Consider the following 27,136-nt stretch of genomic DNA (forward strand, 5'->3'; position numbering starts at 1 on the left):
ATTTTTATAATACAACGGAACATGCCATTCCCACGGCAGCGTGCAATTTTCAGTGTGTTGATTAACTGCATTCTCAGTGTCAAAAATCAGAAAATGATAATGTTTACACACCACGCGATTGAATGTCTATCGCCATATCAGCTTCTTGCGTAGAGCTACATGCCTTCATGCATGCATACGTGATTGCATCCGGAGAGAGGCCCTCGCTTCGCATCTGCTGAAAACAAAATTGAGCTTGTTGGCCCTGCCCTTGTGGAGCAAATCATGCAATCAACACATTCCAAGAGTCCACACTCAGGACACGAAGCTCCTCAAGAGCCGAAAGATTCCACATGAGACTGTCCATAGCCACCTCGTCGCCGTTTAATAACATAGTATTTTGCGAACACGCATCGGTGACCTGAGCAACAGATTGTTCGCCATCAGTGGGCAGGTTTTCCTTTGAATTGTTTATAATGGGTGATGGTTCTCTTGTGAAGTTTTACGAGCGCGTAACCTTTGACACTGTCTACGGTACATTCTTCCATAAAATATGTGCACCCATCATGATGCTTAGCTTTGTACGTGAAATACTTTAAGGTATAGTCACTGTTCTTTTTCACCACCGGTGACCCTTGTTGCTTCCAATGATAGTCATCCTTGGTAAGCATCACTCTTTTCCCTTTACTCGTGTACTTGCAACATACTACCAACAAGTATGTGTGATCATTTGCTACATCATATGATGAGAGAAAGACAAACCCACATTTACTGAAGCTAGAAAACTTCCAAGTCCACTTAAAAAATAAGAAAATGTGCTTTTCTCTACCTGTACATACATCCCATGGATGCTTGAGAAAGAAGTCCTCATCCACTTAAATGTTTCTTAGTGACATTGTTTTGAATGCATAATCCCGTAGAGTAGGCACAAGTGATTCCAAGGAGGGCACATGACCACATTTTCTCTGCATTGTCGTACCTTGAAACATTAGAGAACTACATGATAATACTAGAGTGATCTTCATGTGTCGACGGACTACGGTTTTGGACCTCGCATCCATATGATTCGTACTTGGTGATGACATATACATCCAGATTGCAATGCTTCACTAGAATATACCTCAGCAGAAGACGGCGAGGATGGCGGACTGTCCTGCTAAGGTGGTTGCTGGCGTTGGCGTTCTAGAGCAATAAGCATGACATGCTCCTAGCAGTGGCGCCATCCACAGTATTGCGAAGGCCTGGAGTTATCATCAACAAAGACATGGTGGGTGCAACCAGGCAGCTTGTAGATTTGATCTGGATGGAGGTGCGAGGTAAAGTGGGAGAGCCACACAAGGTAGTGAGACTAGGAGCACCATGAATGGCCAGGGTGGGGGGATTGCAGAAAGAAGGTAGGGCGCAAAGCCCAGCTGCGTTGCGATCGAGTATTTTCTGATGAGGGTGAGGCAGAGACGGACGGAAGCGTCCGACCATAAGAAGCTGATGATGCAGATTGCCGCAGGTCAATTGAGATTTGGCACATCAGGGAGAGGAGAAAGGGGGATGGCTGCATCCTGGGAGAGCGCAGGTCTCTCGTCCTATCATATTCTTAAAATAGTGATGGAGAAGATGAAGATCGCAAAAGGTCCGGCATTCTGCTGCTTCCTGGTGGGTGCAACCAGGCAGCTTGCCGATTTGATCTGGATGGCGTCGGAGAGCCACACAAGGTAGTGAGACCGGGAGCACCATGAATGGCTAGGGTGGGGGGATTGCAGCAAGAAGGTAGGGTGCAAAGCCCAGCTGCGTTGCGATCGAGTACTTTCTGAGTTTTTTCAGATTGTCGCAGGTCAAGTGAGATTTGGCATATCCAGGAGAGGAGAAAGGGGGATGGCTGCATCTTGGGAGAGCGCAGGTCTAGTCTCGTCCTGTCATATTCTTAAAATAGTGATGGAGAAGATGAAGATCGCAGAAGGTCCGGCGCGATCTGATGAAAAAAAATCTACAAAGTGTGTCGCCACGTGGACGAACCTCCAGCCAGCATTGCGATTTCAGCTTTATTTTCAGATTGTCGCAGGTCAAGTGAGATTTGGCATGAGGAGAAAGGGGGATGGCTGCATCCTGGGAGAGCGCAGGTCTAGTCTCGTCCTGTCATATTCTTAAAATATGACAGGACGGGCGGCCAAACGAGCAATGGAGTGCATCAGGTGACGGAGCCATGGTGGAAGACAAGGCTACGGCCTGCGGTGTGCAAAAGATTAGTTGCAGAGCAGCGTAAGCCTGAGGCTAGCTCGAGCGCAAGGCAGGTTTGCTTGGAGATGGCAGAGCGCGCGACGAGGACAGTCAGCTCTACAAAGGGGGGTGACGATGGGCACGGGAGCAAAAGGAAACCATGGAGGCATGGGAAAGACAGGAGGTCATCGCACTCATCGCAGATCGCATGGCGAGCTTGCACTATCTACCCATGTCTCTCTAGATTACTTGTCTGCTATACTTGGGAAACGTTAGTGCGAGCCAGTATGTCGGACCCATTTCAAAAATCCTCTTTGGTTAGAATCTTCAGGAGATGCCATTTGGCATGCAAGGAAAAAGGGAAGGTGCCGACTATTGAGGCGAAAAAGAAAGGTGCAGGCAGCCGAGGCCAGGTAGCACCGCAGGAGGACGGGTCTCGCACAGGGCTTGCCGGGTCTCGCATAGAGCTCGACGACAAGAGCGACGCAGGTCGACGGGGCAGGAGCAGCCTGTGGTCGTACACATTTTGTTTAAGTCCAAAATGATTGAAGGCACTGGCACAGAACGTGCCGTTGCCTGAGTGGTCTAGCGCAGCGATTGACAGGGTAAATCTCGCTGCTGTCATAGTTTGAAACCCCATCCTGTCCTTCAATTTTGAGGCCTGAATTGCAAGGAAGCCGTCGCCTCAGTGGAACCTACGATGATTCTGGGCAATTAAACATCGAAGCTACTAGTATGAAGAGTATAAGAAAACCACTGTTTGGGACAAATTGTGATTACTTCGTTAGCGTAGTGGACAAAATTGCAAATCTGGAAGCATGTTCGTCCACATGGCTGATTCTCAAGCTTTTTTTAATGCAGACAAAAGATGGACGAGCTGATTCTCAAGCTTTTTTTAACGCAGGCAAAAGAAAGCTCTCCCGGTATAACTCGGCCCTCGTGCAGCCTCCGATCAACCTCTCGTTGCTCCCAGGAGCAATTCGATCTTCTCCACAAGGTACCACATGTAGAGAAACGATGGATGAGCTGATCAGCTAATACCGACACCATGTTGAGGCCATTGTAGAGCATCTGGGCGAGAAGCTGTCGGCCAGAACGAAGGTCTTTCTTGGTGGCGCATGTGTGCACAAGGGGGTAGATGGTCTCCCTTAGCGCACTCATGTCGGGCCCTCACAACCTCTATTCTTGTGAAGCAAAGCTGAAAACCATGGAAATGGTTTGCTCATAATTTTGATTCGGGCTCATTTCAGTCTCCGTTTCCACATCCACTACAAGTGCAGCTATTGTAGAATCTTGGGGGAAAGAAGATCGTGATGTTGATGTGATGCAGAGTGGGCATTTAGTGCAGTGTACTTATGATCCTTCTGTCCATGACGCATGCATGCCAGTTGCTACATATTTACATGTGTGGTACTTTGATAGTGGTGCTACAAAGCACATAACTTCACATCATGACTTGTTTACCTCTCTTGAGTCTGTCCCTCATGGAAATATTGTCACTTGTGCCAACAATGTCTCTTATCCGATCAAGGGAGTTGGAAAGATTGTGCTAATTGATGTAAATGGTAATTATTTCGCACACTTTATGTACCATGGATCAAAAATAATATTTTTTATGTATATGTACTTGCAAGACTTGGTCTTGTTGTCGACTTTGTGGATGACAGATGTACAGTTCATAAGTTTTGGTGATGAAATAGCTGCATCTGGCATTTTGTGTCGTGGGCTATATAAGCTCGCTTTGTATGACAAGTGTAGATAGAATTTTGCAAATGTAGTTGTGGATTCAAAGGCTCTTTCAGATGCAAAACTTTGGCATGCACATTTTGGGCATCTAAATTTTTCCAATTTGTTACGTTTGCAGAAATCTGATATGGTTGCTTCTTTGCCGCCTCTTAAAGCACCTTCGAAGCATGTTTGTGAAGGTTGTATTTTGGGTAAGATGCAGTGTTCAAAATTTGTAAAGGATGGTTCATTAAGGGCTACATGCACGTTACAACAGCTGGTGCATAGTGATGTTTGCAGGCCTGTGCAAACTCCTCCTTAGGCAATTACCTATACTTCATGAATTTAATTGATGATTACTCTAGGCATGCATGGGTGTATCCACTTAAAGCTAAATCCGAATTGTTCATGTGCTTCGAGCAATTTCTGGCTATGGCTAAAATTGTCTCTAAATGTACTATGGGCACCCTCCGTTCAGATCAAGGGGGGCAGTATATATCTCATGAGATTATAGCATTTTTGGCTAATCATGGAATAAAACACCAATGTACAATGCCGTATGCACCTTAGCAAAATGGTGTTACTGAAAGAAAAAATAGGTCGCTTACAAAGATGGCACGATGTATGGTCAAGAGTCAAGCTTTTCCACATTCATTTTTGCTTGAGGCTATCATGTGTGCTACTTATGTACTTAACAGGAGTCAAGCACGATGTATGTTCAAGAGTCGACCTTTACCACATTCGTTTTGGCTTGAGGCTATCATGTGTGCTACTTATGTACTTAACAAGTGTCCTACCAAAGCTTTGCAATCTATGACTCCTTATGCAGCATGGCATGATAAAAAGCCATCTATTGATCACATGCGTGTTTTTGGTTGTTTCGATTATGCTTTGGTGCCACAAACACATCGAAACATCTCAATCTACCACATACCCATGGTTCCCACTGCTACAAGATAGCGATGATAAATGGCTATGATGCTGAAGTGTGGGATACATAAGTAAAGGGGATACCACTTGAAATTTACGGGTATTAGATAGCCTTGGATTTTCATGACATGAATATGAATAAAGAAGATGTGGTGTGAACTCAAAAGTGGTTGCATGAGTTAAGATCATCATTACGTCGTAGCTATGACCATAAAAGTGTAACATTTTAATCTAATGGTGTGCATGTGTTGTTATTGGGAGAAAAGGATGTGCATTCCTCACCACTTATTTATACAACTGAGCTTATGAAGCTCTCCTGATGATGAAATAGAAGAACTTTTTTTTGTGTTGCTCTTTGTGTCATCTTTTATCAAATGTTGGTAATACTTCAATTATGGCAGATGATTCCTCAATGCTGCATGCTTCTTCGTCTCTTCCTTCTCTTCCTATTTCTCCATTATCACAATAAGTAAAGGTTCTTGGTTAATAAAAGGAACTTTTAACAGAATACAAAGATATATTTCCCAAAGATTTACGTCTTAGGTTACCACCGACACGTTCTACATAGCACGTTGTAGATGTGGTTGCAAGTAGTAAGCCCTTTAGTGAACCACCCTACAAAATGAGTTTAATAGAACTGAAATGCGCAAATTTGGACCTTAAAAATTCAAGCCCAATGAAACAATAGCCAAGATTTTTCAATTCCACTTGATAAATTTACAATACAAAGCATCACTACTTTAGAATTTTTCTTCTCCATTGGATGCATGAGTACTCTCTTTATTACATCATAATTGTAAATGTTTTGTTTCATATACATTTTTATCATATTTAAGCGCTTTCTCTGTTTCATCTTTTAACGTATAGCCAACTCAAGGTTAACTTGAGGCACACTTTTCCCATAGAAATTGCTAATAGGACTCAGTAAAGTAGTAGCTTGACTAATCATCTTCTTAATTTCCAAAAGTTTATAGCAATAGCAATCATCTCACACATATCCACTTAATGGGATTCAATGCATTCTTATTATTGTAATGTTAAATGTATAGGTTTTTTAGAGGCTATTGAGGTGGAACATCAGCTTTCTGACTACCTCAATAGAGGGTTTACTCAACCTAGTGCTTCACCTTGGCATCTCCCATTTAACTGGTGAAGAAAAATGACGGTATTATGCACATGTGCATCCGTTATTGTGGTTTAATACGGTTACCATCAGGTTACCATTAAGAATAAGTATCCATTACCATGGGTGGATGAGTTGTTAAACAAGCTCACCCTATATTTTTATCAAAATAAGGGTATCATCAAGTGTAAATTCGGCTTGTTGATACACCTAAAACTGCTTTTTGAACAAGGCTTGGACATTATGAGTTTTTGGTTATGCCTTTTAACTTAAACAATGCGCCAACTACTTTCACGACACTTGTGAAATACCTCAAAGAGCATTACATTACTAGTGTGATAACACATAGACAGAGCGAGAGAGCTTGGCAGGAGGTGTGATCCTTCTTTATTATATTGACCAGAAGGTCGATTACAAGATTAGATAGAAGATTAAAGTGATGAGCGTAGGTAGAGGAGCGTAGGTGTGAGGGATGAGCGTGGCGATGCCGTTTGGCCATGGTGTGGAAGTTTCTCCTCTGTGGTTACAGGTTGCTCCCTGCTGTACTCACTGGTGACTCTTTTATCACCTCCGCAGAGATGCGAAGGGTTACGTTCGATGAAGCTTGTAGCAGATATGATAGGGCACCTTTGGTGGCACTGATGAGACAACCCTGTTGGTGTCCAGACGTCATGCACATGTCACCTCCCCCTACAACGGGCTCCAAGGGAGGATGATTGCAATTTTGAAAATGTGGTGTAGGATGTTTTTTACACAGCTTGGCCGCCATCTCTTGGTAGCGAGCCTTCTTCTGTAATGCCTGGTTCTCAAAGTGGTGCCATATCTCCTTTGTGCTCTGATATGCTTCCCAAGCCCAAGGTGACAACAGAGTGTAATCATTGCCAAGTTGCATGCCTGAGCGGTATGAGACCATGTCATCGGTTCTACGCATTGCCATCTTTGGAGAACATGGGGACGATGCATCGTAATATAGCTTCCTTGTTTCTTTATTAACTATTGACCTCCTATGAATGTCCCATGAGTATTAAATGTTTTATAATTATAGAACTTCTTCCCGCACTCATAATCTTGAGTTCTCCCCTGATTGTTCTTCAACTGTTCGTAAGTGAGAAACATGCGCAATCGTTTGACATTGATTCATACCTCGTATCACATTATACGTGTTTCTTCTGACCTTTTCTTGGATTGTATAAGGTCCCATCCATTTATGAATGAGCGTTTCGAAATTGCTCTCCCTTCATCGCAGAAAGTAAACGTATACTTTTTGTCCTTCTGTGTACTGTGCATAAATTTTCCTTTCATCATAACAATGGTTGTAGAGTTCTTGAGCTTTTGCAATATTATTCCAAATTGCTTGTCACAAAACAATGGTTGCTTAGCTTGTAAGTGAGCATACCAATGGTTAGCATCATGATATTTTTTTCAATATGTAAGAATGGTAATTGTGGTGAATATATCGGATCACACCCATAAAGTGCACAAAAAGGGCTAATTTTTGTAGAACTTTGTACGGTGCATCTATAGGCATGTAGTATATAAAGTAGCATTTCATCCCAATTGCTACAAAGAGGGTCTACAAATGCCTTCATGGTCTTATTTAATCACTCACAAAGGCCATTAGTTTGAGGATGATATGGTGATGCAAACTTGTACTCAATACCTAAGCATTTTGAGACCACTTTGAGTACTTCAAATTTGAAATGTGTTCCCTGATCTGATAATAGTTTTGTCGGCCATCCATTCCGTGCTATGATTTCCCCTAATAAATTTTTTGTGAATGCACCTGTTGAAGCCTCACGTAAAGCTCGTGGTTCACATCACTTTGTGAGATATTTAGTGGCTACTATAATATATTTGTTACCCCATGTTGAAGCCTCGAGTAAAGCTCATGCTTCACACCACTTTGTAATATATTCAGTGGCTACTATAATATACTTGTTACCCCCCGCTGAAGTTGGAAAAGGTCCGCCGACAATGTCCCATGAGACCATTTCAAATGGATTTCCTACCTCGATAGGCTCAAGAAGCCCTTGTGGTTTTCGAGTGGGTTCTTTCATTGCTGCACATAGTTCACATGATGTGAGAACTTCATGTACCGTTGATCTCATTTTTTGCCAATAAAAACCTTGTCGCAACATTGATAGGCACCTGAGGCACCTGTGGAAGCCTAGATGTCCATATAAAGGGTGCAAAAGAAAATTATTCACAATTTCCATTTGTATATTTATTGGGATTCAAAGATGAAGTAACTCCCTGTTTGTAGCAAAATAGACCATACCACTGAAAGTAGTTCTTTTTTTGTTGTTGAATAATTCTTTTCAACACACTTTGTCAAACTTTGGTTGATAAAAGCAATCGGCTGCCACAATACTTGTGCATCTTTTTGCGTCAAAACTGCTCCCAATCCAGTATTAGATGCATATGCTCTCAATAAAAATGGTTTCTCAAAATTTGGATGTCTTGGGGATCTTCGACATTGTCCCATTTTGATAGGTCTGACATTACCTATTCATATTTCATGTTGGACTGGAGCACTTGTGCCTGAAAATTGTCCGTCTTTTGGAATTAAGTGTGGGTATTTCATCAATATACTCATCAACTCTTGTTCTCGACTATCATATGTCTGGTTCAACACTTGCATACATTGTAGCTACTGTGTTTTTTCAAATTTCTTCAAAAGGAACATATTTTCTTCTTGGTAATTTCAAACACAAACTTGAAAAAATCTAGAATGGCTTTAAATTTAGTGAACCAGTCACATCCTAAAGTTATTGGAAACAACTATTTAGGAAATACATAATATGAATGACAATACTCGTCGCATCTGATCTGTAACTTATGCTCTATCACGTCGTCTGTTTTATAGATTTTTTGGTGGTCACCAAACAAACTGAGACTAATGGTGCCTGACATTTGCAAAGTTGTAGTCTTTGTACCAATTCTTCACTGATAGATGATATTGAACTACCAGAGTCCAAAAAAACTTGAACTTCTTCCCCACACAATTGTGCGCTATCTAAACATAATTGTCTTGTTTTCTGGTACACTGTAGAGGCCTGCGAATGGGAGTGTGTGGCCTCCAAAATCCACCTGCTCAAACATTTTCCAGGACTAATGCCAAATTAGCTGCTTCATCTACAATTTGTGCATTTTGTATTTATCTTCTAACATACCTTTGAGGGCACCTACAATGTCGTGGTATATGTCCAAGCATATTGCAATTGAAGCACCTTGGTCTCCCTTGTGTGTCTCAAGCTGGAAGTCTTTGTTGAGCGTTTTGTACGTCAATATCCATGGGAACAACTTCATTTATTTCCACAATCCGATTATGATCCGGTCTGGTATTCAAATCATAATTACTCACCTCGATTCTTTGAGCAATTTTGATTGCGTCTACAAATGTTGATGGTCCTTGGTGTTTTACCATCATACATATGTCATGTCGGACCGTTGCCATAAGAAATGTAACTTCATATCTTCAGAAATTTGTGGATCAATTCATAACAGAATTTGTTTAAGACGAACAACAAATTGTGACACTGGTCCATGTTGCGATTGTTTGCAGCTTTGTAACTAAGATAAGGCACTTTTTTCTACATCTTCTTGTGCAAAATCTTTAATTGAATATTTTTTGAATGTTTCCCAATTTTGGTTTAACATAATCTTCTTGTTGAACATACCATGTAGCTACCAATCTCTCTAGTACTATACATACCTCGATGATTTTTTGTGAAATATCCCATTTATGGTAGGTAGCTTTTTTCTCAAAGTGATCTAACCATGATAACACATCTTCTCTCTTCAACCCAAAGAAGACTTTGGTCGCACTCGATTATCATTATTGTATTGTTTGTTGACAAGAATTTGTTGAGTTTGCATTTGTTGATTCACCATTAATGTCATCAAAATTTGATTACTTTGTTAAAGTTGTTGAACTAGATTCTGCACTAGATTATCGCTTGTTAAATTTGAAGTTGAAGGTGCGGCATCCATGAACTCCATAAGGAACTCGTTAGTCACTTTAATAATCTAAAGACAAATATGCAATCATGAACTTATATTTACCAATCTGGCTTGTTCTGGACTTGTCTTGCTGTGTATATTCCACCTTGGATCCACTAGGGAACGATCTGTAGCCCGTCATCTCCACCAATAACTCTCTTGTGTGAAATACCTCAAAGAGCATTACATTAATAGTGTGATAACTTAGAGACGGAGCGTAGGCAGAGGAGCGTAGGTGTGAGAGGGATGAGCGTGGCGATGTTGTCTAGACATGGTTGGGAGTTGCTCCTCTGTGGGTTGCAAGCTGCTCCTTGCTGCACTCGCTGGTGGCGCTTTTATCACCTCCACAAAAATGCAAAGGGTTACGTTTGGTGAGGCTTGCATCAGGTATGATGGGGCACCTTTGGTGGCAATAATAAGGCAGCCATGTTGGTGTCCACACGCCATGCACACGTCACACTCAAGGAGAGTGTCTTGAAACCACATTTGGGCAAGTTTATCATTGTTTTGTAATGGAAATGGTCTATGAGCATTGAGAATAGTGGAATTAAGAGAACTATAGTGAGCATTTTTAAGAGACTACTTTGAGAACATAGAGGGTGAACTTAATTAGCAGTAGCAACATAACCATTATACTTAATTAACTTAGCATGAACAATACTTTTGCAAGAGAGAGAATTAGAGAACTTGACAACAGTTAAGAACAGGATTTATGTGGAGCTGGTACCCCCTCCAAAAGGCTTTTGTATTATAATTTATCCCATAAAGAGAGACTTGATACGTTACAAGTGTTCCTTGAGACCTTGATGGTGCAATAAAGATAGAGAACTTCATGCACCACAATTATGCTCGTAGCTTAGCTAAATGAAGCATTAACTTATCCCCGGCCTTAGTCCCAAAACCTCAAATACCTTCGAAGGTGGAGAGAGCTAGCAGGGAATGAGGCTAGGGAAGAGGAAGAAGAAACATTCATTGAGAAAGAAATAGTTCCTCACTTATCATCACTCTTCTTGCTTAGCATAGCATAATAGCATAGTAATGAAGATAGAGAAGATGGAAAGCTTAAGCATTGAAGCATGGCTCTTGGTTGGATTTGCATTCCATAGCCAAGAGTGTTGGTGTAGGCTCTCAACTTCTCAACAAGCTTGGAGAAGGAGATGAAGCTCTTGCACTTGTCACTTCATAGAATGAGTGTGTGTGTGTGTAAGAGAGAGAGAGTATACCCCTCAAGCAAGCCCTCTACTTGCATGGTTGACCTCCTCTTCTAGCTCATGCTTGTGTCTCATTGGCTCTCTCAAGCCTAGCCAATTACAAGCCTTGGTCACAACTAGCAGTAGAGGTAGCCTTTAGACAAGTGTCCTCTTTTTCCCTTTGAGAGAGAGGACTTGATAAATGATTAAACAATTAATATAATCAGCTAAAATCTTATTGGACCCCTTTAGAGGCCAACCAATAGGTTTTAGGCACCTTATGAGGGAAACATGGAGAGGAGCTTGGCATGTGTCCTTGTTGCCTCTTTAGACTAGGCTTGCCTTGAGTGAGGGTGTGTGTGTTCTCTCTCATGCTCCTACAAGTAGGGCTCGCCCCCCCCATGTGTAGGGGTCCTTGTTGACTTTTGGATCACCTTAAGCCCCTCAAGTACCTTAGTCATGAAGCACCTCAAGCACCTTAGTCAGCAAGCATGACAAGCATCTCAAGCACCTTAGCTAGCAAGAACGACAAAGCACCTCAAGCTTGGGCCGGGTTCCCACCTCAAGCATAGCCCTAGCTTGCCTAAGGTCCTAGGTCTAAGGACTTTTAACACTAACCTTTGGAGGCCTTTAATGAAGCTAACCCTAAGGTCGTTCAAGCTCCATAAGCTAGCATTGCTCTTTGATAGATCATCTCACATTTGGACCCATTGCCTTTGGTCCCATGTGACGAGATAGATCCATAAGCACATGTTTATATTCTAACTCTTGTTCTCGTTTATTCTCCCACATTAAATGATCAGTTTAATATTAGAAAATCATTTGGGTTAGTTAGATATTAGATTTTATGATAATTTTTCTTGATGACATTTTAGTGTACAATGCATACGAAGTAGAGCAATTACACATTTGAGGCACATTTTTAATCTCATATGGCAACAAAAATTATATACTAAGGAAATCAAGTGTGATTTTTTGAAAGAATAAATTGTTGGAATTAGGGTTGCAAGAAAATACGCACAGCTTAGAGAAGACGAAGGAAGCTCAAGACACACAACAGAGAGTGTATTACTTAGTGTGCAATGGAAAGATAGATAGCCCTAGAATAAATGGGCGTATATACAATGCACGGGGAAAAAACCTCCTAAAGAGGGGAAAAATGCCCCAACGGTCCTAAGTGTGTTCGCACACATCAAGGTTGCAGGAAAACACACACAACTTGGAGAAGACGAAGGAAGCTCAAGGCAAACAACAGAGAGTGTATTACTTAGTGTGCAATGGAAAGATAGATAGCCCTAGAATAAATGGGCGTATATACAATGCATGGGGGAAAAAACCTCCTAAAGAGGCCTAAGTGTGTTCACACACATCACTACCACATGTATATGGTAACAAATCCTCCCCGGAGTGATGCGGTAAATGAGAGCTGGCACATGAGTAAAGGGAAGTGCCATGCCCTAAGGACATGATCAATCCACAAAGGGGAGTAAGCCCAAAGCTATGTGGAAAGCTTCGAACTTATCATGAGACAATGCCTTTGTGAAAATATCTACAAGGTTGTCCTGTGTTGGCACATAAGCCAAGCTAATCTCTCCTGCTGAGAGCTTCTCCCTGACATAGTGGTAATGCACCTCAATGTGCTTTGTGAGAGCATGAAAAATTGGGTTCCTTGCAACTGCCAATGCCCTCTGACTGTTAGTGTAGATAGTGTTGGCAGTGTCGTATCCAACACCCAAATCAGCCATAAGACGTCTGATCCATACACACTCAACCGTAGTTGTGAAGGCTATCGTGTACTCAGCCTCACAACTACAAGTGGCCACAATAGATTTCTTCTTGCTCAACCATGATAACATGAACTACCAAGCATGAAACAAAAACCACTTGTGGACACTTGCATGTCAAAACAACCAGCCCAATCTGAGTCCAAAAAAGCATGTAAGTCTGGCGGCAATGATCCCCCCTTGGGATAAAACAAGCCAAGATGTAAAGTGTCACTCAAGTAGCGAAAAATTATCTTGACAACTTGCCAATGCTTAGACCCTGGGATATGCATAAATCTACTGACCTGTGAGACTGCAAATTGAATATCCGACCTCATGTTGCATACATAAATGAGGCATCCAACATAAGTTTGGTAAAGAGTGACATCTGCAGGATCACCAACATCATGAAGACTCAATTTCAAACCTGTTTCCATGGGAGTGGCAATAGGTTTGCAATCCTCAAGTACAAACTTACATAGCAATGTCTCTATGTAACTTTTCTAACACAAGGCAATACCACCATCACACTACTTAAATTGTATACCCAAGTAATGGTGCAATAGCCCAAATCTTTCATCTTGAAAGTAGCATTCAAATCAGCCTTAAATTCAGAAACATGTCTCTCATTTGGTTCAATGATCAGCAAATCATCTACACAATGAGAAGTACATCGCCCTCACGCTTGACATACAACGTGCTTTCTGTTGGATTGTTACGAAAGCCTTGTTTGACCAAATGAGTGTCAGCCTTCTCATACCAAGCACGAGGAGATTGCTTCAACCCATACAAAGCTTTGTTACATTTGCACACCTTACCCTCTTGTCCTTTCTTGATAAAATCGCAAGGCTACGTTACATAAACTTCCTCAAATATGTCACCATTCAAGAAAGCACTAACAATGTCTGATTGATGTACATCCCAACCAAAATGAGCTGCCAATGCACATAGAAAACGCACAGTAGTCATACGGCAAGTGGGAGCAAAAGTATCTTCATAATCTATGCCTTTTTGTTGTGCATAACCTTTGCAGCAAGTCGAGCCTTATAGCGATCAATCTCACCATCCGACTTGCGTTTCAACTTGTAAACCCACTTTGTACCAATGGCCTTTTTACCAGGAGGCAAATCACATAAAGTCCACGTGTCATTTTCTATAAGTGCATCATATTCTGATTGTATTGCAACCATCCAATTTTTTGAATTTTGTGCTTCATCAAAAGACAGAGGTTCCTCAACAGCATGTAGGCTAGACATAGCCAAAGCATAACAAGCTAATGCATAAGATGCACGGCTAGAGCCTGAATGAGTACGACTAGACAAATGTGCATCCAATTTACTGTCATGCAATGTATGCACCAACCATTTTGGCATACCTCTAGCCTGCTCATTTTTAGCCCTTTCCTCATCAAGTACCTAATGTACATCTGCATCAGTTTTAGGCTGATCTGTAACATTTTTAGAAACCCCCATAGGCTGTACATTTGCCTCATTGGAATTTACATTTGAACTTCCACCACTGAAAAGAGGCAACAAAGTGTCATAAATGTCCTGCGAGCTTACATTATTGTCTCTAGTACATGACAGCAAGGGTTGAACAGAATCTTCCACAAACACAACATCCCATGAAACCATAATACGCTTTGTTTGTGGATGATACAACCTGTAACCTTTGCTTTTAGCACTATAACCAACAAAAATACATTTGACAGCCTTATCATCCAATTTTTTGCGTTGTGTTTGTGGCACCAAAGCATATGCCAAACAACCAAAAACATGCATGTGCTCAATAAAAGGCTTTCTATCATGCCATGCTTCATAAGGAGTAATAGGTTGTAAAAATTTTGTAGAACACCTTTTTAGTACATGAGTGGCACACATGATGGCCTCAAGCCAAAACGAATGCAGCAAAGCTTGACTCTTGACCATACATCATGCCATTTCTGTAAGTGACCTGTTTTTCCTCTCAGCAACACCATTTTTCTAAGGCGTATAAGGCACTGTACATTGGTGTTTTATCCCACATCTAGCAAAAAATGCAGTAAATTCATGAGACATATACTCTCCCCCTCGATCGGAATGGAGGGTGCCCATAGTACATTTCGAGACATTTTCAGCCATAGCCAGAAATTGTTTGAAGCACATAAACAATTCAGACTTCGCTTTAAGTGGAAATACCCATGCATGCTTGGAGTAATCATCAATGAAAGTCATGAAGTAAAGGTAATTTCCACAAGGACGGAGTTTGTATGGGCCCACAAACATCAATATGCACAAGCTGCAACCTGCATGTGGCCCTAACTGAACCATCCTTTGGAAACTTAGAACGCTGCATCTTACCCAAAATACAGCCTTCACAAACATGTTTGACAGGTGCTTCAAGAGGCAATAAAGAAGCAACCATATCTGATTTCTGTAAACGCAGTAAACTAGCAAAATTCGGATGACCAAAACATGCATGCCAAAGTTTTACATCTGAAATAGCCTTTGAATCCAAAACTACATTTGCAAAATTCTGCCCACACTTGTCATACAATGTGAGCTTATACAGCCCACGACATAAAATGCATGATGCAACAGTTTCAACACCGAAACTGAGATCATGTACTGTAAATTTGTCATCCACAAATTTGACTACAAGACCAAGTCTAGCAAGTGCAGATACATACAAAATATTCTTCCTGATCCCAGGTACATAAAGTGCATCAACAGTAAGCATAATCTTTCCAACTCCCTGAACTGGATAGGAGGCATTGTTGGCACAAGTAACTGAATTCCCATGAGGGACAGACTCAAGAGAGGTGAACAAATCACGATGTGAGGTAATTTGCTTTGTAGCACCACTGTCAAAATACCACACATGTGAATCTACAGCAATTGACATGCATGCATCATGGACAACACAATTATAGGCACACTCTGCACTAAAAGCCCATTTTGCATCAACATCAGCATCACACTCTCCTTTCACAGAAGACTCAACAATAGCTGTATTTGTAGTGGAACCACCCTCTTTCTTCTGGCTTGATTTCGGCAACATAACTATACTAGGATGCTTCACAGTCAGTATCCCCACGCAATAGATGACTTTCCTAAAGCATATGAAGGAATACGAGCGGAAGTGCGACGCGAGAGAGAGTGCGAGAAGAAGAGCACGACCATACGGTGAACTCGCTCTACTGTAATGTGTAGAGCATAGTGAGTTCTTATTAGGTTTTCACAAAAGAATATGTGTACATACCTGGCGGCCCGCCCACTTACCTGGGTGACCACATTGGGCTTTATACCCCTGAGGGAAGTCCTTTTGTAAGTAGATCAACAGGATTTTCTGTGGTGTGAACCTTGACAAGCTGAATTTGCTTATCCTCAAGCATTTCCCTGATGAAATGATATTTCACATCCACATGCTTTGTCTTTGCGTGATAAACTGGATTGCGAGCCAATTGTATAGCACTCTGACTATCACAATATAACACAGGCATCTCTTCTTTGATTCCCAAATCTGTTACTAGTCGATTAAGCCAAATTGATTCTTTGCATGCCTCTGATGCTGCAACATATTCAGCTTCTGTAGTAGACTGAGTAACACAATCTTGTAATCTAGAACGCCATGATACTGCTCCACCAGCCAATGTAAAGACATACCCTGACGTAGACCTTCGGTTGTCTAAGTCACCTGCATAATCTGAGTCTGTAAAACCCTTTACACTTAGCTCCTGACTCCCATAGCATATACGCATACTCTTTGTAGCTTTCAGGTATCTCAATATTCCTTTCACTGCCTCCCAATGTTTCTTGCCGGGATTTGACATATATCTACTAACCACTCCCACTGCAAATGCAATATCCGGACGTGTAGCAATCATTGCATACATCAAACTACCCACTGCAGACGCATATGGAATCTTATCCATTTCAGCCTTTTCTTCCTCAAACACAGGACAATCTTGTTTGCTAAGTTTCACATATGGTGGCAATGGAACACTCAATGCCTTTCCCTTCTCCATATGGAAACGGTGCAAAACCTTGTCAATATACTCTGTTTGAGATAACCAAATCAACTTCTTTGATCTGTCTCTCTCAATGCGCATACCAAGTATATGACTTGCCTCACCCATGTCTTTCATGTCAAACGATTTTGCCATTTTTGACTTCAAAGTTGAAATTTCTTCCAAGTGCTTGCCAACAATCAACATGTCATCCACATACAAAATAAGGATCAGCCAACTACCATCCTTAGCCTTCTTTGTATATAGACAGTGATCGAACTCACTACGTTTGTAGCCTTGAGAAAGCATAAACTTGTGGAACTTATGGTACCATGCCCTTGGTGATTGTTTTAAGCCATAAAGACTCTTTAACAATTGGCATACCCAATCTTCCTTGCCTTTCTCAACAAACCCTTCTGGCTGCTGCATGTAAATTTCCACATCTAAATCACCATGCAAGAACGTTGTCTTGACATCCATTTGGTGCAACACCAAATCCAATATGGCAACCAATGCAAGAAAGCATCTCAATGTAGTCATCTTGACCACCGGAGAGAAGACTTCATCAAAGTCAATGCCTTGTTCTTGCTTAAAGCCCTTGGCAACAAGCCTTGCTTTGTTTTTTGGCTGACTATCATGAGTGGTGATTTTATACCTGTAAACCCATTTACAAGGTAGAGCCTTTTTGCCCTGTGGTAATTTAACTAGCTTCCATGTCTGGTTTTTATGCAGAGCTGTCGTCTCTGACTGCATGGCCAATTGCCAATTCCCGGAGTCCTTCATTTGCACTGCTTCCTTGTAACATGAAGGCTCATTGCAATCAGTCAACATGACATAGTTCATAGATGGAACAAATCGATCAGGAGGTCGTGTGATACGTCCCGATCTACGCAAAATAGGTGGCTGAGGCTCAGCCATAACCTATGGTTCCACTCTATCCTGTCCTTGCTCCTCTTGAGCTTTGACATTTTGTCTTGCACGTGCAGGTCCATCTTCTTGGAAGACAACTCTTCTAATCTCCTCAACCCTCTCTGGTTTAGAATGATATTTGGCTTCATTAAAGTGAACATCATTGCTGCAGATAACCTTTCTGGATTCAGGATCCCAAAGTCTGTACCCCATCTCACCAGAATTACCATAGCTTATAAAGATGCACTTTCTACTCTTTGGCTCAAGTTTGTTCCTAAATTCCTTTGAAACATAAGTATATGTCTCACAGCCAAAGACTCTGAGATGCTTGTATGAGGGCATTTTGCCTGACCATACCATCTCTGCCACTGAATCCTTCTGCAAAACCTTGCTAGGAGATCTATTTATAAGATGAACAGCTGTTGATACAGCTTTAGCCCAAAACCCATTTCGCAGCTGTGCATTAGACAACATACTTCTGACCTTCTCTTGTATGGTCCTATTCATCCTCTCTGCAACACCATTTTGAGGAGGATTGTAAGGAGCAGTAAGTTCACGTTTTATACCTTTTGACTCACAAAAGTCCTGAAAGGCCTTTGAAACATACTCTCCACCATTGTCAGTGCGTAAGCATTTAAGCTTCTTGCCACTCTGATTCTCCACAAGTGTCACAAACGTTTTGAAAACACTAAACGCTTCATCCTTGTGCTTGAGAAAGTAAACCCATACTTTCCTCGAGTAATCATCTATAAATGTCATAAAGTAAGAAGCTCCCCCTAGAGATAGGTTAGGCATAGGTCCACACAAATCGCTATGAACAAGTGCCAATTGTGTATCTCTTCTACTGCTTCTATGCTTATGTGGCTGCTGTGTTTGCTTACCATACAGACAATGTTCACATAATTCAAAATCATTAAATGAAAAGCCAGGCAAATAACCAGAACAAGACAAGATTTCCATTCCCTTCTTGGACATATGTCCTAACCGGCTATGCCACAAAGAAATGTTCGGCTGCTCGGTTACATTGATTACATTTTTAGAGACATTTGATACATAAATCATGTAAAGTCCTCCAGACTTTACTCCATGTGCTACTGTCATAGAACCCTTGGATATTTTCCACATGTTCTGTCCAAAAGTGGTGACGTAGCCAGCATCATGAAGTAAACCTGTGCTGATCAAGCTCTTTGTAATTGCGGGAACATGTCTTACATTCTTCAGCGTGAAAGAAGAGCCATTCTGAAACTTCAATTGAACATCTCCAACACCTAAGATCTCACATGTCTGCCCATTGCCTAGCCGAACATGATCTTTAGTGGTCACATAAGAGGTAAACCACTCCTTGTTTGGAGACACATGAAGTGATGCCCCCTTGTTTACTTTCCTGGGAAAAATTCGGCAGAGTTTCCCCTGTAAACTGACCTCTGAACCAATATCAACCTGTCAAATGAACCAAAGAAAGCTTCAGATTCTTCAGAAATTTTGGTAGAGTCTCCTTTGTAAAATGGCTCTGGTGTACTAAAAAACAGACCAAAAAACAGCTCAAAAATACTGTCTCTCTAACACTGTAAGCTGCGGGTAAACTTGTCCTGCACCTGTACTGTCTCTCACTGTCCTGTAAGCATAGACTGCAACAATGCCTCAACGGCAGTAAAGCAAAGATGCAATCCCAACTGTCTAACTCACAGTCAATCGAGAGAATCCCCCAGCTCAATAAAACCTCACTCGACTCTCAACAAAGGCTGCAGTAAATCTGACAGTACATAGACTTCCCACAAAGTCATACATTCACAAATTTCCCACTGTATGCTGTAACCGCTGCGGCGGTTGTTTGCTGCGTGACTCACAGCCAGCAAACCCTCAACAGAAATACATCATCTATGACAATGCATCCCATGTTGAAGTACTTGCAACGTCAGGATGAAATCTGGAATATCAAGCAGCAAACACAAGCTACCTGATGAACTATTAGATGTCGCCTGCAGTGTGTGTGTAGGTGCGCCCGTGTCGTACGTGACACGCCTCCAAGAACTGTGAGTCGTCCTTCGTTGTGTAGACAGCCACAAATCAGCACTCTGAAAGTGCAGATATCTCAGCACTTGCAGTCGTAGGCTGAAAAACCCCAAATTTGCAGAGTCGGATCTGCACCCGCCGAGACCACGTAGTTGAAAATGGTCTGCGCAGAACCTTGTCGAAGCCGAACGGTGGTCGAGATGACCTCATAATGAAATTCTGAGCACACCAAGCCCTTTGGGCTGTCCCACAGGATTTGAGGCCGTGTCTTCGCCTGTCGAATCTCACTCCAATCTGAGCAGGTGACTCTGGCTGCCTGCAATGCTACCTCAAGCCTCGATCTGAGCTTTGATACCAGTTGAAGGAGTACGAGCGGAAGTGCGACGCGAGAGAGAGTGCGAGAAGAAGAGCACGACGATATGGTGAACTTGCTCTACTGTAATGTGTAGAGCATAGTGAGTTCTTATTAGGTTTTCACAAAAGAATATGTGTACATACCTGACGGCCCGCCCACTTACCTGGGCGACCACATTGGGCTTTATACCCCAACAACATACGGACACTTTGCAAAACCTGGCGAGAATCTGCAACACGCTGAATTCTCTGTTTTCTGCCCTGAAAATGCGCTAGATCACCTGTACAGCGATCCCCTCGCATCCTCGAACCTCCTGGGGGTATTAGGGTCTGTTTAGAGCCGAAACCCTAAAACCTGCAAAAATACACAACAGGCTGTAATTCCTTGTTTTGGGCTCCATTTCACGTGCCGATCGCATCTGTAGCAAGACCTCGAGCTCCCGTACCTGTAGGGCTACTTGCCCTTTGAATCGGATGAGATTTCTCACGTGAAACCTCTCCCAATTCACCTGTACCTGCGGGGGATTAGCCACTAGCTAACCCAGCACATGTGTAAGAGGCTCTTGCCTCAGTAATCGCGCATGAACCCACATAACTGTACATTGGTCAAATGAAAAGCCCACTAGAGGGACATAACATACTGCTCATAGGGGAGAGAGAGAGAGAGTAGTTCATAGCGTACATGGCATCACTCCTAGCACCGCACTGTACATAAGAGGGAAAGGAAGCACCCCATAGCTCTTAACCCGCGGGGCAGATTGCAAATGAAGCCCCTTCCTTGCATAAATTTCAGCGCCCTTTTTTCTGCATGAGGCAGGTTCATGAAAAAATGACACTTGGTGCGTTTACAAGCATTTGCCCGTTTCGGGTTTGCCGCTTAAAAATATCCCGACTGGTCGCCCAGTTGACTTCACCACAGAGTTGTAAAGTGTTCCCCTAGTCATACCAAAGGTACGCGAACACATTTCACGGTCCAAAATAGCAGTTCCCTAAATTTTAGGAAATGATTCCGTTGGGCTCTCTGTGGTCATCTGACCATCTATTCTCATTGGGACAGCATCCAAAAATGCAATGTGACCCAACTGTCGGATACTTTCTGTCGGTAGTCACACCTTGACTTTAGGTCTTTATTGAGTTCACTTCCTAGTATCCACCAACTTGTTAAGTGCGACGGGGGGACCTATATGATCTTGCTCTGAGCCTAGACATCCTCTTACTATACGAATTCAAATGTCGACCACTTCCCGTCTACGGATGAAACTATGGTTCACATTGGCCATACAATACCTGACTGTTTGCTACTTCAAAAGAGGGTCTCAAAAATAAAACAAAACGCATTGGAAAGAAACCAACAACTAAAGTTAGCAGTTGTCACGTCCTCGTGACACAGTTAACAGCTGCCACGTCCCCGTGACACTCACACTGCCATCAACATTGTGCTTTATTTTGTAGACCCTCTTACGTCCAATTGCCTTCTTTCCCTCTAGTAATGACACTAAATCCCTTGTTCCATTTGCATAAGGGCAACCATCTGCTCATCCACAGCTCGCCGCCATTTTGCATCCTTAACTGCATCCTCAAAACAAATGGGTTTTATCTCATTTGTAATCTTTACAATATAGCACAATGACAAGCCACAAAACTATTATAAGTCAATTTCTACAAAAGATTTCTTACTCTCGTATCTACGTGGTCCAGAATTCCTTTCGAGTGCTATCTGACACATCCGGTTTTTCACCACAAAACTTCTCTTCCAGTGCCATATCATGTATTGTGGTAGCAAGGGTCCTATTCATGATGTACACAGTTGTGGCAACAACTTCAGCCCAATAACAATGAAGGATGTTCTTCTCATTCATCATAGCTCTACTAACTTATGATATATGCATGTTCTTTCACTTTGCAACACCATTTTCTTTAATAGTATACCTACATGCAAACTCTCTCTAAATTCCATGCTTTTTATAAAAATTGTTGAACTCACTTGAGAAGTATTCTTCCCCTTCATCTGACCACAAACAATTTACATGTTTTCCAGTCTCCTTTTTTACCATAGACTTAAAATTTTGAAAGTACATAAACACCTCACTTTTCTGCTTCATGAAATAGATCCATAACTTCCTCGCACCCATCCAAAACGACGAAACGTTTCTAGTCGGTTTTGCTTTTCAAAAATGCATTTCGAGCCATTTAATTTTTGGGGATCTTTTTTGAAGGTGATTCTACATAGGTTTTTGTCCCTACTACTTTCAGTTTCTATTGCGCAGCACACTCTTATAACTCCCGCGATCCACTACATACTACCCACTCTCCCCCAACCATCACACACACACACACACACACACACACGCTCTTGCTATCACTTTTTGTATTCCGCTTTCATGTTTCATGCCACATACGACTATGTGGACAACTCTTTATGTGAATCGTGATACATTGACAATGAATAACTCATTGTATGATGTATCATTGTTGTGAAGTAATCCCAATGGTCAAGTTGGTGGTCACTAGTCACAAGTGTATATAATGATTAATGAGAACTGTTTAGTATTGTAAATTTTCAATCCGCTGTATACTATCTAGTCTAATTATATATTTGTTGTATTCCCAATTCGAGTTTCCCTATTTTCTCCCGGGCCCAAAACTCTGTTTCTCCCAGTTCCCAACCATTTTTGTTTACCCATTTCCGAAACAGCTGGCAACTGTCGCATCTTCTCTGTAATTGGGAATAACTCCAAAACAAGCACACCTGCTTGGTGATTTTGTTGCAGATCAGTCCCCTCTTGTGGTTGGATCATTTGTGTTTTGACATGTAGCTTGCTATATGTATTTTGGCTTCTCAAACCCTTTCCATTTATGGCTGTTGACTTAGGCTTAGCTTAAGTCCAAGGAAATCTCATGTTCGCCTTGCCCCCTTTATGCTATGTGTGGTGGCAATCACATAATTATCGGTGTTTTGCAAATCTTACCTTGCTGCTAAAGCTAAAGAGCAAACCTACTTGTTGGCTTATTATGTGGAGCTCGTTGCATTTTCAGCCTAATCAACCCTCCTTACAGGTGTTTACTTCAGTAAAATAAGCCACCTGCATGGACAAGCGGTGACATTGTTCTCCCTCATCTCTAGGCTTTTGGGGATCCCTTGTGATTGCCCATGATTTGTGCTATGGCCAGGAGAGACGTTAAAGGCAGAGGGAAGGAAGGAAAGTTCTTTCATGTCCTCTTTTCAAGCTCGGGGTATTTACTAATAGACATTGGGGACGTCCCTATTTCCGGAAAATACGCCCTATACAACCCAATATAACTTTCAAAACTCAAAGAGAACTGGTTTTGCCAAGTTCCTTTTATCTGTGGGCTCCTATTTATAGAAAACAAAAGAACACGCCACCAAATCAATAGGATTCCCACAGGGAATTTAAGACTTCTTTGCCCCTATTCCATCAAAAACAGAAAAACAAATCTGTTTGCCATCATTAACTTTACCATGTGGCAGGGATCATAGTGCATTGGTCGAAAATTACTGCCGAGCATTCCACGAGTCCCCTAAGGCGTCACATATGTAAGCGCCTGCTCCAGTACCCATTATTTTTGTCACAAATCATAGTGGCATTGCTGTACAATTCCCTTATTTTATTTAACACTAAGGCTCAGATCAATCTTTGCATTAATGGATTTACACTAGGGTTCCGAGCTTATGCTCATCTACCAATTTTCCCCTACAGGCCATTGCTGAAGTCGATCACAAATCTGTACTTGACATCAGATTTGGACAATCTATCCATGGCTTGGTTCAAGTAGTCTGGTGTAATCTTCTCAAAGGTAGGGGTGATACCTTTCTCTGCACAAAAGTCTAGCATCTCTTGAGTTTCCTGTATGCTTCCAACGAGGCTACCCGCCACGAGCTTCCGACCTAGAGAAGTGCATCGCAGAAAATGAGCTAGGTTTAAGAGGAGTGTCCATTCAATGATATCCGAATGCAAGAAATTTAGATTCAATAAGCGCAGGCCAGTCATGTTAGTGCGTAAGGAAAATGGCAAGAACACCACAATAGAATTGAACCTTACCATATATCAAAGAGGTTGCATTGAATGCGAATGGTTTGTCAGGTACACCAACAAATACCATCTTCCCATCCAAATCCAATAGATCTAGATAAGGCCCCAGTTCGTGAGGAGCAGAGACCGTATCAAGTATGTAGTCTAGCGTATTCGATGCCCTCTGTACATAAGCAAAGCAGCTAATATTGAGTCTGCACAAATTGCTGCAATCCAATGCCAATTACAAAAGATGAAAAGTTGTTTTGTATGACAAACAGTAGCTCAAGTTAGACTTCCTACTTTCAAGCGGCAGGGGCATGGTAAGATGATGCACTCATTTGAATTATGCAGAAATGACTTAGTTGTCATTGACTTAACTGTCTATCTATGACATTATCAAAGAACAAGCAAAAGCACAACCCGGAAAAGTATGCTTTAATGCACCTGCATTGCACCCTTGTCAGAGCTAACAAGGAATTCATCAGCTCCTAAAAGCTCCTTTGCTTCTTTCTCTTTTCCTGGCGAGCTGCTTATCACGGTAACCTTGAGGCCAAAAGCCTTACCAAATTTTACTGCCATGTGGCCAACTCCACCGAGCCCGACAACCCCAAGATGCTTGCCGTTTTCTACCATACCAAAATGTCGCATTGGACTATATGCGGTGATTCCTGCAACAAGCAAGGGGGCAGCCGCATCTGAAGGCAAGCCATCCGGCATTCGAACAACAAATCTGTCAATTGAGCAGAGTAAAAACCCTACTTTTGCATATCAAAATCTAAGCATCAAGTCATTTGGATATGAAGCATATATTGCATCTATGAACAAGAGGGTTTTTGAAAATAACGCTTACTTTACATTTGCCACCATATGTGACGAATAGCCGCCATAAGTGATTGTCTCATCTATGTCTACAGCGTTATAAGTAAAAACACCCTTTGCACAGAATTGCTCGGCTTTCTTCTGGCATGCTTTACACTTGCCACAAGACCTGACCCGGCATCCCACCCCCACACGATCCCCCATTCGGAATGTCGACACTTTCGAACCTACTTCTATCACAATGCCCACAATCTCATGCCTGCATAAACCAAGTCCCATCATCAAGTGACCTGCCAGTGCACCAAAAGGGCTCTAAAGATGCGCACTAACCCCACCCTGGGACCATGGGATAGACAGAACGCTTCCACTCGTTTCGAATCTGATGCAAGTCGGTGTGGCAGATTCCACAGTGTGTTACTTTGAAAGCCACATCATCTTGCCCAGTAGCCCTGCCGAGAAGAAAAGCACATTATCTGGAGACCATAATTACAAGCACAGAAGCCATGGCTTACGCAAGAAGCTGACAAACAGATTAAAATGATAATATTCAATGCAAAGTTCACACAAACACACAGAGCATTTGCATTGAATAAAGTCCACATGTAATCATGTGCATCCAATGAGAGAAACACGCTTGCATCGAGACAGCTGGGTTCAACCGCCTTCTCCATGCACAAAATGTGTTTGAGATCTAAGTACCACAAAGAGTTCGGTCCAGAATGCCTGCTTTTGTGTGTGTGTGTGTGTGTGTGTGTGGATGGAGAGAGGGAGAGAGAGAGAATACCTGCGGACAAAGGAGAAGGGAGAGAGCTGCCCAGAGGAATCAAGGGCTGCGTAGCCCACGCATGCATCCATGGGCAAGCCGTGAACAATGTACTCCCCGCTCCCTCTGTGTGCCTCTTCGAGTGAGAGAGAACACGTGCGTCAACTATGTTCTTTGAAAACTCACACCCCGGCCGCGACCCTCCGAATGATCGATCACTCAAAAGCACACTGACCGAGCAGAAAGAAAGTGCGTTTAGTACACATGGCGATGAATCATCTTCCAGCTATTCATTCCTTTCCCGGCAAACCTCAGCTTTCTTTGCCACGGGATTGTTCAATAAAAACTAGTACATAACTTGTTGCCCTTGGCAACAAAAGAACACCATATCTCTCTTGCATGAACCCCCTCTCCCTCTCCTTCTCATTAGAACTCTCTTTGATTCTTTCAAAGCCACGCCTTAGTATATTGGATCACACATGCATATGGCCTTAGTATATTGGATCACACATCTATATGGCCCGCAATTCCTACACTATAGTGGTAGTTTTCATCTTTAAATTTACCTCTTCCACATTTAAAAATGAGAGAGATATTAAATATAAGCAATAAATCACTTTACTCATTACTTCCCAACGAGTCAATAAGGGTTACGTGCAACGAGAATGTCATCAATTTGTGAGTGCTTTTGTGTTGGGGATTTCATCGTTGCAATAGCTCCAATGATCAACAAAATTGTCAATACGGAGGGATGAGTTGTCCAACTAGGGCATGGAAACACTCACACGGTTAGTGAGCTAATCGTGACAACACAAATGGTTAACTCTACGAGGTGAGTTTCGCGATCTATGGAGGAGCGAAGCCGCAATGAAGGGCAATCTTCATATCCACTTTTCTTCACCTCTAATCAATCCAATCACACACTACTACGATTGCAAGATGCACACAACACTAATCTTGTCATGCAACACACTAATCGCAAACACACACACACATAGATCTATCGAGCATCACACTCCAATCAAATCTACATGCACACACAAACAAAAGAGGGCAATCACACAAAATTAGAGAGAAATTAATCACTAATTAGTTAAGATCTAATTAATCTAAGCATCATAAGCAATCATAAGAAATAAAAGAGAGGCATAGTGAGAGAGAATGAATCATTGATTAGTGTTAATCAAATCTCATAATAAAAAAGAAGCTCAAGGACTCCATAGCCACACACCTCAAAAGCTCTCACCAAAGAGTGCTCTCAATAAATGACTTGAGAACCCTAATTTCTTTTACACACTGTCTTATATACCTAAGTTAAAAATATGCAATGTCC

At 42.0% G+C, this 27,136-nt stretch overlaps 1 protein-coding gene and 1 pseudogene across 1 annotated transcript; both read right to left on the minus strand.

The window, feature by feature from the left end:
* Positions 1-262: 262 nt before the first annotated feature.
* Positions 263-1,615, minus strand: LOC147444762 (uncharacterized; annotated as a pseudogene).
* A 21,963-nt stretch (positions 1,616-23,578) lies between these two features.
* Positions 23,579-26,025, minus strand: LOC147444763 (vomilenine reductase-like). The gene is made up of 6 exons (XM_086527938.1): positions 25,825-26,025; positions 25,376-25,489; positions 25,072-25,299; positions 24,666-24,951; positions 24,249-24,402; positions 23,579-24,094 (listed from the first exon to the last, which is right to left on the minus strand). The coding sequence occupies exons 1-6, from the start codon at positions 25,893-25,895 to the stop codon at positions 23,901-23,903; spliced, it is 1,047 nt and encodes a 348-aa protein (XP_086384064.1). The 5' UTR covers positions 25,896-26,025; the 3' UTR covers positions 23,579-23,900.
* Between the last annotated feature and the right edge of the window lie 1,111 nt (positions 26,026-27,136).

The sequence above is a fragment of the Adiantum capillus-veneris genome, chromosome 13 (assembly GCF_014529385.1).
Source record: "Adiantum capillus-veneris isolate H3 chromosome 13, ASM1452938v2, whole genome shotgun sequence".
NCBI classification, from domain to species: domain Eukaryota; kingdom Viridiplantae; phylum Streptophyta; class Polypodiopsida; order Polypodiales; family Pteridaceae; genus Adiantum; species Adiantum capillus-veneris.